General features: G+C 38.4%; 2 protein-coding genes across 2 annotated transcripts; one reads left to right on the forward strand and one right to left on the reverse strand.

Moving 5' to 3' along the window:
• Positions 1-1,063: 1,063 nt before the first annotated feature.
• LOC117556970 (endoribonuclease ZC3H12A) lies at positions 1,064-8,634 on the forward strand. The gene is made up of 6 exons (XM_034232612.1): positions 1,064-1,206; positions 2,058-2,480; positions 2,972-3,111; positions 6,111-6,345; positions 6,431-6,537; positions 6,648-8,634. Exons 2-6 carry the CDS (start codon positions 2,065-2,067, stop codon positions 7,667-7,669), a joined length of 1,920 nt encoding a protein of 639 aa, XP_034088503.1. The 5' UTR covers positions 1,064-1,206; positions 2,058-2,064; the 3' UTR covers positions 7,670-8,634.
• An 880-nt stretch (positions 8,635-9,514) lies between these two features.
• On the reverse strand, positions 9,515-15,955 carry LOC117556976. Its single transcript, XM_034232626.1, has 8 exons — positions 15,847-15,955; positions 14,435-14,545; positions 14,240-14,324; positions 12,949-13,133; positions 12,112-12,199; positions 11,889-12,033; positions 10,499-10,738; positions 9,515-9,823 (listed from the first exon to the last, which is right to left on the reverse strand). The coding sequence occupies exons 2-8, from the start codon at positions 14,507-14,509 to the stop codon at positions 9,766-9,768; spliced, it is 876 nt and encodes a 291-aa protein (XP_034088517.1). The 5' UTR covers positions 14,510-14,545; positions 15,847-15,955; the 3' UTR covers positions 9,515-9,765.
• Positions 15,956-16,541: the final 586 nt, after the last annotated feature.

Consider the following 16,541-nt stretch of genomic DNA (forward strand, 5'->3'; position numbering starts at 1 on the left):
TGACACTTCCTCTACAATTACGAAACACCTCAAACAAACAGTACTTTAATCATGTGCTGTTGAGAAGTGGGTTGTTTTTTCCAACTGTTTAGAATACAATTTCTGCCAAAAGTTGTTTAATTAGCATTACATATAGGCCTACCTCAAAATACTCACTTACATATTAAGTCATATTTCCACACCTGCCACATAAAAAACCGGAAACATACAATATTATAATTATGTCACCATTTTCATTTTAAAGAAAGGTTTATGACTACATTTTGATGCATTTTTCATATATTTCTCAATTACTTTTTCTAAGAGTATAATTTACAATGACTATTTGTATCAATTTAAAATAATATAATATGTATTTTTCACATTAACAAAATCAGAATACTAAAAAATTAAAAATACGTTGGATGGATTTTGTCACTATACCCTGAATCCACAAGGGGGCGTCGTATATATGTTTTTTCTTTCGCAATATCAAAAGTAGAAGAGGGGATTCACAGATATGTAATATAGGTGTAAGGTTCCAGTAACAAACTTTGAGCTTAACTCCAACACCACCAACCATTTTATAATATGCCCCAAACTAATGGTTCCTCACATGAATCTTCCCATCATCACAATTTGTAATCCATAAAAGAGGTCAATCAAAATGTATTATAAACTAGTGAACATCATACATCCCAAATATAACCTCAGTATATTATATATATTGTTTAATCTTTTTTTAATGATATTTAAATGAAATAAATTAGTTTTTTATATTTTTAATTTGGTCTGATGTGATTTTAATTGTGGTTGCTACATCTATAATACTTCAGATTCCTTGCTTTCATTTGTATTTTTGTTTTATTCCGTATATCGCCTGAAAGGTCAACAGCAACAACAAAGACATAAACAAAACTACACACGCACGCACACACACGTAGTGAAAGGAAATAACCGGTGTACTACTGCGTTACTGACTGACAGCCAAAGGAAAAGCAGCACCTCATCTTATCTCTGATATGCAAATATTTCAAGGCTCAGCATGCCTCCGTCAGCAGGAGGAAAGGGGAAGAAATTATTCTCTAAGAGGGAGGCGCTACAAAGTCTGAACCGTTTCAAAGTTACTGTACATGTAACATTAATGGGACTTGTGAGGGACTTCTGACTGACTGAGAGACTTCTGCGCAGATACAGGACACGAGGAGACAGACACGAGCAGTCAAGGTGAGTTTTCGGTTTAACTTTTGTTCACGGTATGAGATGTTACCCAGAATGCCTGCCGGTTTTCAGCGGAAATATCCCGTTGGAAAACGTACCTGAGTCAGGTAGATTCCTCCTTGTAGGGTGTGTATTTGTCGTTTAAAAGTATCATAGCCGAGAAAGGATACGGTGAAGCGGCGTAGAGTTCCCTGTTGTTCAGCTGTCACTTTGTAACATGAGAGGGAAGCAAGTTTTACAGTAAAGTCTAAGCACGGCCCTCATATAGGCTACATGGAACTGTTTGGTAGGTGATGTGAGCTATTTGCATGTTATTTTAATCTCTCATTCTCAAATGTGACAAAATACACTTTTAAAGACATAGACATATAATTAATTGTTATTATGTGGAGATTAAGCATATTCGTACACCCACATAATAACATAAAAGCCAATTGATTATTATCACAAGAGCATATGAAGAAGTGTTGGAAATGATTGGTAGACCTTTAGCCTACAGGAAATTATTTATGAAAATACTTCATTTAAAAAAAAAAGAAGTAATTTAAAGTATTAAGTGATATTAGTTTTATATTATGTTAATCAGCCTATTATGTTCTTGATCAATCAATAGTAGTTTTGTCTATAAAAAAAATCTGTATCCTTGAGCTGGATGGTGACATCATGAAATGTCTTGTGTTGCTAAACACTCACAAACAAAATACAAAATGTACTTTAATATAATACTAAGAACATCCAAATCAAAATGATGATTAATGGACCTGGCAGAATTGGGGGGGGGGGGGTGTATAACATGATACAAAACTGGATTCAGTCTAATAAACATTTAACCCTAATTAAATGTAATTTTCCTCCAGTCAGTCCATGAGTATCCACCACGTCTTCTATGCCGATGAAAAGAGGCCCAAATGCTCCAGGATGGATCAGACACTTCCCAGCCAGAGCCCAGCGTCTGACCTGCTGGACGCCGACAGCGAGGAGCTGAGTCTCAGAGTAGACTTCTTCAGGAAGCTGGGGTACTCCTCAGCAGAGGTTAGGGCTGCTCTGAAGAAGCTCGACCTGAACACAGACACTAACTCGGTGCTGGGGGAGCTGGTTCGGAGCAGGACCGGCACGGCACCCTGTGGCTCCGACAGCGAGGACAGGAGCCAAAAAGACCCTCTGCTGCCCCCCAGTTGGGCTGTTGGACCCTCCCGAATCACACAGAAACCAGTGGAGTGGAATCATTCAGATGCTGAATTGAGACCTATTGTTATTGATGGCAGCAACGTTGCTATGAGGTAATCTAAAGCTTTTTTCTTCTTTTATTGGATTAATTATTATGATTTAAATCCTAATTTACAAACTACAACATAAATATGACGAATAAAGCAAGTGTTGTTAACCCTCGGCCTGTCAATTGTTTGTGGAATTTAGTTGAATCAATCATTGCCTTGTTGTCATTCAACCCTGACCCTGAAACATGCTTTGTTGTGTCACTTTAAAATGGGTATTTACCACCTTGCCTGTGCATGTCTTTTTTTCAAAGACACTGCTGCAATATGCAAATTCTAGGCACACACCTACAAATCTCCACCCTCCAATACATTTTAATTGTTGTAAAGGAAGTTCGCTTCATGATAGCCCAGAGTGAAGGTTCCCTCTGAAAGAACATTTGAAGGCGTGTGATGTTTACTGTTTACACAGATCAACGGGATTTGTACTTCTCTCTTTCAATTTATTTATAGTCAAATGATTTGACCTCATCCAACCCGACTTCTTTCTTTTACAGTCATGGCAACAAGGAAGTGTTCTCATGTCGAGGCATCCAGCTCGCAGTAAACTTCTTCTTGGACAGAGGTCATAATACCATTACCGTGTTTGTCCCAACTTGGCGCAAAGAGCAGCCCAGACCTGATGCCCCGATAACAGGTGAGGATCCTATAAGTGTACAACCAAGCAGACAGATACTACTGATGTTGATGTAGCCAACAAACCCTTCCCAGTCAAAGCAGAAACAATCGCATTGATTAAGCCATGACCAAGTAGAGGCTGACCTTTTTTAATTTGAATTGCTTGAACCTTGAAGTCATAAACTTTAGGGGCCAGCAGGTCAACTAGGCTAACTAGGTGAGGTTAGGCCACAGGACTGGACTTTGTACTCTTAGCATACAGGAGAGAGTAGAGGGGCACATCCTAAATCACTTCACTCAGTCGACTCACTAAGTGGCCTGATTACCATTCAAATGTAGTGTATACAAAAGTAAACAAAACTCATCTCTAATTACCAAGGCCCAACATTTTTGCGGCTTATCTGAATTGCAGATCGTTTCTTTTCCATACTGTTATTTGGTTCAGTACAAAACTAGCTTTATAGCTCAATAGAGCAACAGTCTATTCATTTAATGTGTACGAAAGATTTTCTTTGGCTTAGTAGCTCTTTTGCTAAAAGCTACAGATTTGCTCACTGACAATGTTGATCAATACAGTCGTTTCAAAATGTGTTCAAACTGATTTGTTCATACATGTTCTGAACATCCATTGGAGATAGTAAACAAATAATTAAAGTCTCTTCAGTGAGGAATACACAATCTGGGCTGTATGCCAGAGTGCATAGCTTGCACGGCGGTTAGAAATTGTGGTTATGCTTATATCAAATGTACCTAACGCAGACAAAATATTTTGACTCACTGCCAATAAAAAGGCAGTCTAGACAAACCGCAATGTCAGTGATGATCCGATGTAAGAGCTGCTAAGTGCTGGTTAGCTTAGGTGAGTACGGAGATGCATTACATTACATTGCATTTAGCTGACGCTTTTATCCAAAGCGACTTACAATAAGTACATTCGACCAGGAAGACACAACCTTGAAGAAAACAGAATCATATAAGTACATCAGGTTTCATAGAGCCAAACAGGAGAAAACTGTTAAGATTAAGGTGTGAATATATAAATGGGATATTTTACAAGGGATTTAGTCTCCACACAAGAAATAATTCAACACATAATCCTCATTTAAATGAATTGTTTTTTACACTGTGTTTGGTTAGATTAAACAAACAAGATGTAATGAGTCAGGTTTAGTGTTGTGGTGATTTTCCAAAATGTTTACCCCTTCCTTTAACTATTCAGAAACGAGTTGTTCTTTTGCATTGTCTGTGTGATGTATAAATGTGACATTTGAAGGGGACCTATCATGCAAAATGCACTTTTTGATGTCTTTTATACATAAATATGTGTCCCCGGTGTGTCGGGGAACTCACGCAGCGTCAGAAAATAAAACCCTCTCTCTTTTCCTCCGTACCCAAATCTCTAAAAACGGAGCTGATCCAGATTTGCGTCCGATATGACGTAATATCGGAAATGTAGGCTGGCTTTACGCCCACGGCCCTAACAGAAACGTTGCTATCAGAAACAATGCCCGACTGTTTTGGACGTAATATGGTCGGTGCATGTTTACATTAGCATCGCTAACACTCAGAGCTAACCAGTACTGCACAGAGCATGTGTGTGAAGAAGCAGGAAATAAAAAGGAACTCACATTGTGGTATAACCGGCAAGAGAGAAAGCCTTTGAGCTCCATACTGTTTCAGAAAGAATCCTTGATAATCCATGATATGGCGTTTCATTACTGCAGTATTTGCCGGTAGAATCTCCCGCGTGAGCTCAGTCCCCTCCTTTTTTTTAAATCAAATGTCTCTTTTTTTAAAGCTTTATACCCCAAATCAGCACTTTTGAAACAGGAAGTGAAATAGAGGGATATGAGGCATGGCTAGAATGGGTGATCTATTTGGTATTTTGAGCAAAACTCTTCATAGACATGTTTTTTATATATTTATATATATCTGAGACCTATGCTATTGCCTAAAAATAGCATGATAGGTGACCTTTAAATCTCCCCATGAAACTGGAGCTGTAGGTATGCATTTTGTTTTATCTGTGAAGCAATACCAAATTATCCATAAGCCACTGTTTCAATGTTCAATGTTAAAACACTGAACTCATGCCAAAGCCATTGGGAAACAAATCAAATATTGGGCAACAGGTTTACCCAATTGGCTCCCAACTGATGTTTCCATATGCTGACAATTATTTGAAGCAATAGTTTCTTTGTGGGTTCATCTCTTGCAGAGGAACACAGTGAACAGCTCTACATTTCAGACTGCTGAATCACTGAAATGTTTGGGTGTATCTTTACAAACCAGATCCATATCATATCTACACTACCCCATCTCAAACTACAATAATAAAGGGTGGAACGTCCTTACAAAAAACCATGTGGCTCTCACGAGTTAGTTAGTGTGAGCCTGGGTGGAGCAATCCAAAGGTTCTATTTTCAATCCGTGAACAAGGAAGTAAAATTCAGCCTGCATTCATTCCTGGAAAAACCCCAACAGGAAGTACAGCTGTGTTTTTTCTTCCACACCTAGTGTACTTAAAGAGCTTGGGTGAAGACAGTCTACCTGAGAGACACTCAGTTAGAAAAGTGGCTTTATTGTCTGAAAAGTAGTTGCTCAGGCATCCAGCTTTCATGAGACGTGGCCTCTTGTTCATTCATTCAGATTTGATGGTTCATTTAACTTTCGAATTACCTAAAAAGCACTTATATATTGTGTTTTAACTCATATTTTGTACCTAGTCATATTACAGGTAGAGTAAAATGATATAATGTACATATTAGATAGTTATGTTTGTACAGGTGATACTTTGTTTGACGTCTTTTGTTTCCTATATTTGATTGTTGTGGCTTTGTAAAATGCTCAGTGGTTTATGTATCTTCTACGTGTGGTTTTGGAACATGGCAAATGTGTGTCATGTTACATAACAAAGCTATTCTCTTTATGTACCATTCAACAAATAGGGGAGAACATGTACCTGCTATATACTGTACTCTCCACAGCTATTTCAACAGTGATTGTTTGCACTTTCAGATCAACACTTTTTGATGGAGCTTGAAAAAAGGAAAATATTGGTCTTCACTCCATCGCGCCGTGTTGGTGGTAAGCGGGTGGTTTGCTATGATGACCGCTTTATCGTCAAGGTGGCATATGAGTCGGATGGAGTGATCGTATCCAATGACACCTACCGTGACCTCCAAGGAGAAAGACCTGAGTGGAAGAAATGCATCGAGGAGAGGCTTCTCATGTTCTCCTTTGTGAATGACAAGTAAGCAACAGATAATCATGCAGCACCCAGCTGATTTGTCTCAAATAAAGAAAGAAATCAGCAATTTATCATTTTTCCCCCCCAGGTTCATGCCCCCAGATGACCCTCTGGGTCGCCATGGCCCCAGTCTTGACAACTTCCTGCGGAAAAATCCTCTGCCTACAGAGCAGAAGAGACAGCTCTGTCCTTATGGTAAGATTTGATAAGCTCTGCTATTTTAAGATTTGGACAAGGAAGTAAACTGTATCCTAAATTACATGACCTTTAACTTATTTTTGTGTATCTGATTTTGTTTTCCTCAGACAAAAAGTGCACTTACGGCATCAAATGTAAGTTCTACCATCCAGAGCGGTCGAACCAGTCTTACCTGTCCTTGGCAGATGAACTGAGAGAAAAAGCCCAGATTTCTACTGTAAAAGAAGAAAGAAATGCCAGATTATCACCAAGACAGCACCAGTCCGATCCTGCTCATAATGCCTTTTCCTATCCTCTAGACTCTACCAAAGAGCACACAAGAGACAGGCAAAGTCCTTCACATCCCAGTCAGGTTTGTGAAAATACACTGCTGTACTGGGAGGATCAGAGAAAAAGTCCTAATCAAATGCCCTGTCCTGTAAGCCAGTGTCACACAGATTGGCCTGGGATGCACTCCATGCCCAGTCATTACTATGCCAACGTCTCTCACGAGTACCTTGATTCTGGCCTTGGCTCTTATGACAGTCAGTACTCTGACTATTCGCATTGCCTCAGTAACCCCAACAGACCCAGGCCCCAGCAGCTAAGTGCCCTCGCCGGACCCAGACAGGCCCCAGTGCATTTAGAGAACAACAACAGCAGCCAGTCTTGCAGGTGCTGTTCCCATGTAGGCCCCTCAACAGTTTACCAGCAACCTCATGGAAACCCAGACTGCAAGGGTCATTCCCAATATGACAGCTACCCTCCTCAAATGTTCCCGCCTATTGTGCCTCCCCAAAACAGCCATCAGCATTACGGTGGAGCCCCGCATAATCAGCAAAGATACTGGTCGGATCCATTTCAGGGGTTGCCCCAAGCCAGGACACCGTGTAGTCTCCCCTCTTCGGCCCACTCCTCACACTCCAACAGCGGCTCTTACAAAGGCCAGCAGTACCACTCCTGGGGCCCAACGCATGGATCCCCTGATGCGTTTGACCCACAAAAAAGGATGGATCTCCGTAAGAAACTGCAAGCCATCTTCAACCCCAGTCAGGTGGATACCGTCATGGAAATGTATCCTCATGTGACGAATGCGGAGAAACTGGCTGCAGAAATCCTCAACCTGAAGGCTCAGAGAGGGGTTTTCTGATAATCCTCTGATGATTTTCTACCAATGCTTTCTTTTAAGTCAGAACTATCATAACATTTGTGTTGACTCTATCAAAGCAAACAAGGATTTGCTTGAAAAGCTTAATTGTGTCTATGGATACGATACGATAATACTTTAATGGTCAGATCAAGTCGGAAATTTGACTTGCATCACAGCAGCTCCATGTGTAACATCAACATAGACACATATCAAGACACAATACATGAAAAACATAAGAGCACAATCACTGAGAGAAAACATGTTCAATGTCCCTTTAGCGTGCATTTGATCTGGGATGAATGATCATGATCGTGATAAAGCGTTTGAATATATTTAGTTGCTAAGTTGCCAATGCAGAATTGCAAATGTGCCTTCCTATTTATGAACAGTTAAGACATCTGTTCAATGTATGTGTATGACATTATAGTCAAATGTGACCTTGTGATCCAATCATTTGGATGAAATGTGTCACTTTACCAAAAAAGGTTAAGCCTAGTGCTTCTAGAGTTTTGACTGTTGATGCATATTGTGTCAAATGTTATATATTTTAATCTATTTCCAAAAAAAGTTCCCATGCAATAAGAAATGGCTGTTTAAAGTTTTATTTTTGTATTTTTTATTTCACTCTAGTTCTCCAGAAAATTGGGTTTTTCTATATTATACCTGAGAAATAAGTATGTTGTATTTGTTAAGCTTTAGCCACATTAGGATGGTTGAAGCTGGATCCCGCTCCAAAATTGTATTTATAATAAATCATAAGGAACAAGGAAACTGTGAAGACTTTTATAGAGTCCAAGCGAAAGTCATTTCCCTGTGTGTCATCAACCTTTCCTGTAAATCTGCATCAGTTTCATGAAACACTCCCGGAACAAGTGTTGTGTAAATATGTTCTGTTAGATCAATTTACAGTTAGCATGTCTTAAAAAAACATATTAAAAATAAAAACATGTCATGTATGAAATGGAGTGTGTCGTACTTTTTTGATCTTGGCTAATGCCTCTGTGAATAAGTCTCTAAAGTTTATCAGGAACTTAATATTGGCAAATACTTTCGCTTACATCATAACACATTGCCTAAGATCTTTCTACCAAACTCCCTTACTCAATTTCACAAGTAGGTCTCTTACTTCAATCATTTTTCATAAAAGTCTGGAGTTTTACAAACTGAGTAATGTTCACTGATGTTGCAAGCTGAATAAAAAAACTGCCTGAGGGGGGGGGAGGTCAGACTGCGTGTGTGTTTCTATCACTTAAATAAAATACTTATCGAATTAACACAGTTTATGGCTGCTCTTGAGTTCCTGTTGATTTACACAGTAAGCTTGACAACTATATGGTTTTGATTACATTTCGCACAGATATACAGACTTCAGTGATCTTCTGAGTTTACCTCTAGAAACACTGTCAGGATGGATTACTTGGAATGTGGGTGAACACATTCATGGTCCCCAGAAGAGGGATAGTAACTCTAATCTCCTGACAGCATTGGTTTTCAACCAAATACCTGAAACACTAATGACGTTCCCATCAGTCCCTACTTCAGTGATATTTCTGTGTTTGGTAATCAGCACATTTGATCATGTTTTCAGGCTAAAATAACACAATTGTGGTAAAAATCCCTACTAAACACAAACATGTTGTTTACATTGTGAGCATGTTTAAGTGTTTAGCTTAGGGCATGAAGCAGATTTTGTGCACAGTGCACAACCTGTTTGTATGACCTATGACCAAGGGCTGTCATTGTTGAAGTTTTTCAACCAAACATGTCCTTGCTCTCATTTTTCAGTGGGACTAAGACACTGTATGGCCTGTTTAGTGAGAGGACTAATCCACCGACTAACTCAACAAAAGAACAGCCATTTATTTCTGCATGTCCAACATTACTGGGTACCAAAGCTCACAAAACAGAAGTATTCAACAAGGTATTGTTATTGGGAATAAGACATAAGACAATACACACTTTTTTTAAATACTTTGATACAAAGATTTATCTCTTTATAATACATTTTTAGAATGAATTAATGTAACTACTCTTTTGCTTTCTTGGCCCTCTTGCCATGCATCCAGTTGGCTCTAAATCAGGAGTCTGTACTTCTGTCACTCCCAGGCCATCAGTAGTTTGTGGAAAGGTACAAAGGCGCCATAGCCAGGATTGCTTTAAGGGAGAGAAATAACACATTTTTAAGACATAAATGAAATACAGACACTACTGAAAAATCATCAAGATATCGCTATGAAGACATATTTCCATTACAGTCCTGAAGTCATACATTAAAAGTTAATATTCATGAGTTAATGAGCTTTCGTCACAAGAAGGTAAAGAAAAGGCACATAGACCTAGTTTTAAAGATATTGTTTTCAATTTCCCATGTGTAGTTCATGTGTTTTTTGTATTTCCCTACTGGGTCTTTGAAGAAAAGACTACATACGAAACCTGTTTCCATGAAGAAGAATGTGTCACGCTACAGGCAAATTAGTTCATACTTCACATGACAGGTTTATGCTTCACCTCGAAAGGCTGTTATTGAGCAGTTGACACGTTTACCACTAAGTGCAAAGAATTTGAGTAAGTGTGTCTGGAGGCAGCTGAATACCTAAGGGCTGTAGTCTTATGTCTTAACTCAACGAGCCAGATGTTCGACAATAAGAGTTTAATTTCAGACGATCCTGCCAGAACATTTAGTTAATAGCAAAGATATCTGTAATGTGATATCCGAGTGACGCAGTGGGGTACCCAATAAATCCCGGAGCAGCACTGAATGCCAGGTCACACACCCTGAGATGCAACGTGTAGCTTGTGTTCACACAGTAGGCAAATGAGATCAGTTACCATTCAAAGTAGCTGTGTCCCCTGTGGCTGCCACCATGCAATCCGTGATCAGGTGTCAGCAGCTGCACCCCCAGATGGAGCTCTGCCTCCCCCTGCAGGTGGCCCAGGTAACGGATCGTTCCCGTGCTGACCCGTCCCGACGGCAGCATGATCCTGACCCGGTGACCCAGCTCCAGGTCCATGGGGGAATGGGGAACAAAAACCCGGTGAGGACCTTTGGACGACCTCCATGACCTCACACTGGAGGGAGAGAGGGTTTACTTTTATGTCCAGTGAAATACATTTAAAAATATGTTACATTTATTAAATCTTAGACCACTTCACCTCAGCAACATCAAAGGCTCTATGCATTACATGCACACAATGTTGACAATATCTGGTTTGCTTACTGCACGTATTTTATATTTTATTGCATTCTGTTTCAATGTAAATTACTGCTTTATATTATTATCTATTTTAATATATTTTGTCTTTTTTTGTAATGTTATTATAGTGTTCTTAAATATAGTTTGCTATCTGTGTTTATTTTTATTTTCCCCACAGATGATTTCACTGCGTCCGTGGGAGCTCAGACCCCTCCTTATGGGAGCTCAGCTCCCATTGGCTCCCACATAACTCGAACCCTGCCTATAACCAAGGGCTGTCATTGTTGAAGTTTTTTCAGCCACACATGACCTTGCACCTACAATTTATCATTTCTCAGTGAGACTAATTAGACACGTCCATACAGAAAATGTGAAGCTGTGTACAGCAAAGTAGTGAAATCCACCTCATAGCAGCTGGAAATCCTATAATTTGCATTATTCGCCTCTGTTAATCTGCACATAACTGAATAGTAAAACATGATTTTACAGAACTGGACAAGTTCCTGCCTGGAAGCAGGTACTAGGAAGCCTGAAAGTAATGCTCCCTCCCTCCTAACCAGGAAACAGTCCTGCACACAACCCTCGTAAACTGTTGTTTTTTTGGGTGCAGTTTATGCAAATCAGGGAAAGAATCAGGTCACGCCTTGTAAATTTACACAGACATGGAATTTACTTTAGGTGATAATGGTGTATGCATTAATCTAGTAAGAGGAAGCAAGAAGTTAAGAGCATATATATAAAGTAGTGTGACATGTATTTTGTAAACATTTGGAACATTTAAAGTAAAGAAGAATACAAAAAATACAAAAAAGGAAAAACAGTGTGTGCAGTTTTCATAATTTAAAAGTGATATAGCTGTGTCGTTTTAAAGAGGTCAATAAATGAGTGACCTATAGAGGTCGCTGTTTCCCTTTTTCAGGTCACTGTGCTGAGATAATCTAACTCTAGCTGCTGCTTGTTATGTGCTGTACAGATATGAGAATGGTCAATATTAATCTAAACCAACTCTCCACCAATCACTGTACCTGGAGGCTGAAGATGAGGAGGAGGAGGAAGGTCTTGGGCTCAGAGTCACTGATGAGAAGAACTGGCTGCCTGACAAACTGCTTACGTCGCCTCTTGTTGACACATCAGACCCTTTGTGTTGGTGCATGATTCTTGTGAGACCTCCTGTACATGAGAGTTGACATTGTTATTGAATTTAGAAAGCATACATCTGAATGAGCTCACTGTGTTACTGTCATTTACTTGAACACTCCTCAAGTGTTTCTCCATTGTTCCCCACCGACTCTTCATCACAACCAGCCTCTCTCACCAACACAGCCTGAGAGGCCAGCTGGGGAGAGAAGAGAAATTATTATTACCACTGGTGGAACGTAACAAAGAACATTTACTGAAGTACGTAGTGCTATAGATACCTTCCAACTACATATTAAAAAAAACATACATGAAAATATGATCAGGATCTAAAATATCATCATTGTTACTGATTAAACTGTGAAGTAGTTCAAATCAGCTCTAGATAGATAGATAGATAGATAGATAGATAGATAGATAGATAGATAGATAGATAGATAGATAGATAGATAGATAGATAGATAGATAGATAGATAGATAGATAGATAGATAGATAGATAGATAGATAGGAAATGATTTAGTTACAGTAGCAGCAGTGTGTTTAGGTGTTAAAAAACGTTAAAAGTTGGAAATAAGTTATCAACGTAATGAAATAAGAAAATAAAAACAATAAACAGCGGCAAATAAACATATCTACAGTAGAAAGTACATGAACCACAAAGAATACGAAACATAAAATGTTCAAGATAAGTTAGACAGTTCTATGAAAGACCAATATATATGATTGATTCTCTCACATTTGACTAGAACACTGACAGTAGCCACTCTGCTTTGTGAGTATTTTTATTATGGATTTTTGTATGTTTAAAACTTCTGCTTCCAATACTTCTGTACTTTTTTTTTTCTTACATGAAAATTGTGGATGCAGGACTTGGAGTATTTTTATACTGTGGTATTTCTACTTAAACTTAAGTAAACCATTGAATACTACTCACTACTTTAACACACCTGATTACATAGATCCTCGTGCTTTCTCTGCAGCTGCGTAAACCTCCTCTCCCATGATGCTTTCTCACAGGCGGCCCTGGCCTTGATTGCCAGAATCTCTTTCTCGGTTTTTGTCAGCCTTTTATGAAGAGCTCCTTCGTGGTCTGGGCTGCCTGGTATGACTGCAAACCCTTTACTTTCAGAACCTGATAAATAAAGTAAAATTAGCTCAACACATCATATCTCTGCCTACACAGATGTAAAGTGTAATTATAGTAGAATGCAAATATACCTTTGGCCTCACAAACTTGATAAGACAATACAGCTTGTTGTTGGTTTACCTTGATATATAATCTTTTTTCCGTCATTACATTTTAATTAGAGTGATACCGGAAGATTCACTTTTATTGTCTCCCATAAAAAACCATAAGGACCAATGCACATCCCTTTCATGCATGAATTATGAAAGCCTCACTCAGGATTGTTTTTACCAAGTGTTTTTATTGCTCTTGGGGCATGACAAACAAGATTTTAACTTTAATTTATTTTTATCTAGTTTTTTCAAATTTAGAAAAAAAATGTTTTATATGTCCACTCAGGTGGACAGTATGCGTTAAAGTCTGAACTGAAAACATGTACATTTGGAAAAAATGATAAATAAAGATGTGCAAACTTAAAATTACATTATAATAACATAAGTATATTGATTTAAGGCCCAAAAAGATATTGCAAATGAAGTATTTTCAAGAAGAACAGTAGCAGTACAGTATGAATTGTTGTTGAAATATAGCCAGTGATGCATGACGTCCACTTTAGTGGACAGGTGAATAATCATAATTTCCTGCAAACATAAAATCAATACTTTAATGAAGTAAAATTCATACAATTTATGAATTATATGATTCCTTAGTTGTTACTTGATGTCACCAAATGTGTTATACCTGCAGGGGACGCTTTCCATAAAAGGATTGGCAGGATATCGGCAGGTGACTTGATCCATCTGGCTTTCTGTCGTTCATCTTGGTTTAGAGAAATGTATCATGCACTTGCACTGACTTTCCACTGAGTGGCAGTGTATGGGATGATGCAATAGGGTCCTATGATGGCTGATGGTCCAACTATGCCATCAAAATCCATGCATATACAAGAAAACACCTTTTGAAAAGCTGTCCACTGTAGTGGTGAAAGGGTTTGCTTGTGGAGCTAAAACACATCAGCATCTCTGAATATATTTAAGCCTGCTAAATATGTTTTAATTAAAAGTAACGATTTTATTGGGCAGTGTTTATTGCTGAGTTTATGAGATCCTTACCCACAAATTGTTTCAGCTGTCGGCTCGTGTGTTCTTGAATGTGCCTCTCCCTAGGCAAGAATTTGATGGCATTATATGGGCATATCTGAAATGCAAATAATGACGATTTATAGTCACCATAAAAAGTACAACAATTATCAAAATGTGTTATTGAGAGAACATTTAAAGGGCACATTTCACAGAGCTAACACTTACCCAGAGGAACCTGCAGGTGCACAATATCCCCTTGAATGTCCAGGTAAACGCAGTCAACAGGATATATGAGGTCATGATGAAGCATGTTCACTTCACATTGTGCTGTTCTGACTGAGATAAACATGATTACTGTTAATGTGATTTACCTGCTACAGCCAGTGAACAGTAACGTCATACACTTACTCAATTGCTGTTCTTTAATACAATTAACAAGGTAATCCTACTTTATTTTTATATCTATTTCCTGCTAATTTATACCTTTATAGGCAAATACTGTTCTTTTTACTCCTCTACATTTATTAGATAACTTTGGTTACATTGAAGATTCAGAATATTAATACAAAACATTCAATTCAATTCAATTCAAAACCTTTATTTATACAGATAAAACCCATTGAGATCATAGACTTCTTTTACAATGGTGACCTGCTTCAATTAGTTCCAAACATTAATACAAACATGACAGAAAACAAAGGACATTATATGATACTACAGTTTGTATACTAGTAGCATTTACAGACACCAATATTTTCTGATTGTATAGCGTCTATCCTAGCTTTAAAAACATGAAATGGAATCAAACTGCTTAGCTTCCATTCCTTTTGTAGACTGTTCCATGCTAGCGGCGCTGCGCATCTAAAAGCTGTATTTCCTAATACAGTCCTAGCAGTTGGCACATGTAATACAACCACAGCTTTAGATCTCAGGCAGTAGCCATTTACAATACGCTGTGAGATCAGGGAACAGATGTAAGACGGAAGTTTCCCTAACATTGCTTTATAAATAAAAAGATACCAGTGATTTAGCCGCCGTACAGTAAGTGAAAGCAACCCTGCCCTTGTATACAGGGTACAATGATGAGTCAAAGTCTCATCATTCAACTTTAATGATCCCTTGGTCAAATTCACCTGGTAGAACATGTCATAAAAAATACTCAAACTTAAACAACTGTAAAATTAAAGTGTTAAAAAACAATAATGCATCAATTATTCGATAATATAATTTGTATATGGACTGTTGTGTAGAGTGATTACTTGGTATTGTTATGCTTATACTTGTGTACTTTTACTTACATTATATAATGCAAGACTTTTAGTTGTAAGTATGTCTACACTTTGGTAATGCCACTTTTGCTTAAGTAAAAGATCTTAGTGCTCTGTCCCCGCTCAGATTGAAGCTCATAAATAGGAAAGGTACTTAATCTAAAATTAGGTCAGATCTCTAAAATACAGTGTATTGATGACCAAAGTTGCTGTTTGTGGTTAGTTGAGTCTAGAGATCAGGTAGGCTGCTAAAGAAAAGAAGGCCGTCTGCAGCGTGGCGCTAACACGCTATGATCTTAAACACAAACAAACAAACACACATGCAGGGAAGCTTTCTATGGGAATAAACAGATGGAGCTAAACACTGACCTTTGCCAGAAGCTCAACTGTAGGATGGGAGGAAAAATCCCATGTGTGGTCACAAGAAAATGGCGCCCATGTCTGCTCAATGCTGTCCTAGTCCATTGTGAATGCTAATGCGGCGCACAAGGCTAACTGACCTGTTGATATGCAGCAAGTGTGTGTGAACCTGGTAGGTAAATCTTCTCTAATCCTCTTAGTCATGCTCTGACACAGGCCAGTTGCATCCAGGTTGCTTAATTTGGGCTACTGAGCTATAAACAATGTATATAAGCCTCCACATGCAGTGCAACTGTAACTCCTGTTAGAGGATTCAGGATCCTTAGGTTCAGTTGTAATAGCTGAAGACATACTATGCTAAATGTAGGCCAACAAATATGCTTCTTTTTTTAAATCTAGATTTCCCACTTATTTGTCAACATACTTGGCGTACATTTTACAAACTGTGACATCACACATATGTTTTCTTCTGCCTGTACTACCTCGTAATTTGACTCCTGAGTTTTTACTCTAAGTCAAATATTAAAACCCAAAGGACTTTAGACTTTAGACTTTTCCTCAATGGTCATGGAGGTATGTGTGCATAGTTTACCATAAAGGACAGATAACAGCTTTCGAGTAAGTGCAGTGACACTTGCTGTCCACTGATAAGTTAAATGAAAAATATTAAGCCAGTAAAATAAAAATATTAAGCCTAATATACT

The sequence above is a fragment of the Gymnodraco acuticeps genome, unplaced genomic scaffold (assembly GCF_902827175.1).
Source record: "Gymnodraco acuticeps unplaced genomic scaffold, fGymAcu1.1, whole genome shotgun sequence".
NCBI classification, from domain to species: Eukaryota; Metazoa; Chordata; class Actinopteri; order Perciformes; family Bathydraconidae; genus Gymnodraco; species Gymnodraco acuticeps.

What these genes read in the sequence shown, in the direction of transcription:
- LOC117556970 (XM_034232612.1), top strand. Translation starts at nt 2,065, where the DNA reads ATGAGTATCCACCACGTCTTCTATGCCGATGAAAAGAGGCCCAAATGC. An exon ending in GGCAGCAACGTTGCTATGAG is followed by an intron (nt 2,481 to 2,971) that starts GTAATCTAAAGC and finishes TTTCTTTTACAG; the next exon opens with TCATGGCAACAAGGAAGTGT. An exon ending in GAGACAGCTCTGTCCTTATG is followed by an intron (nt 6,538 to 6,647) that starts GTAAGATTTGAT and finishes TGTTTTCCTCAG; the next exon opens with ACAAAAAGTGCACTTACGGC.
- LOC117556976 (XM_034232626.1), bottom strand. Translation starts at nt 14,509, where the DNA reads ATGACCTCATATATCCTGTTGACTGCGTTTACCTGGACATTCAAGGGG. An exon ending in ACAGCTGAAACAATTTGTGG is followed by an intron (nt 13,134 to 14,239) that starts GTAAGGATCTCA and finishes TTTATTTATCAG; the next exon opens with GTTCTGAAAGTAAAGGGTTT. An exon ending in GGACACAGCTACTTTGAATG is followed by an intron (nt 9,824 to 10,498) that starts GTAACTGATCTC and finishes TCTCCCTTAAAG; the next exon opens with CAATCCTGGCTATGGCGCCT.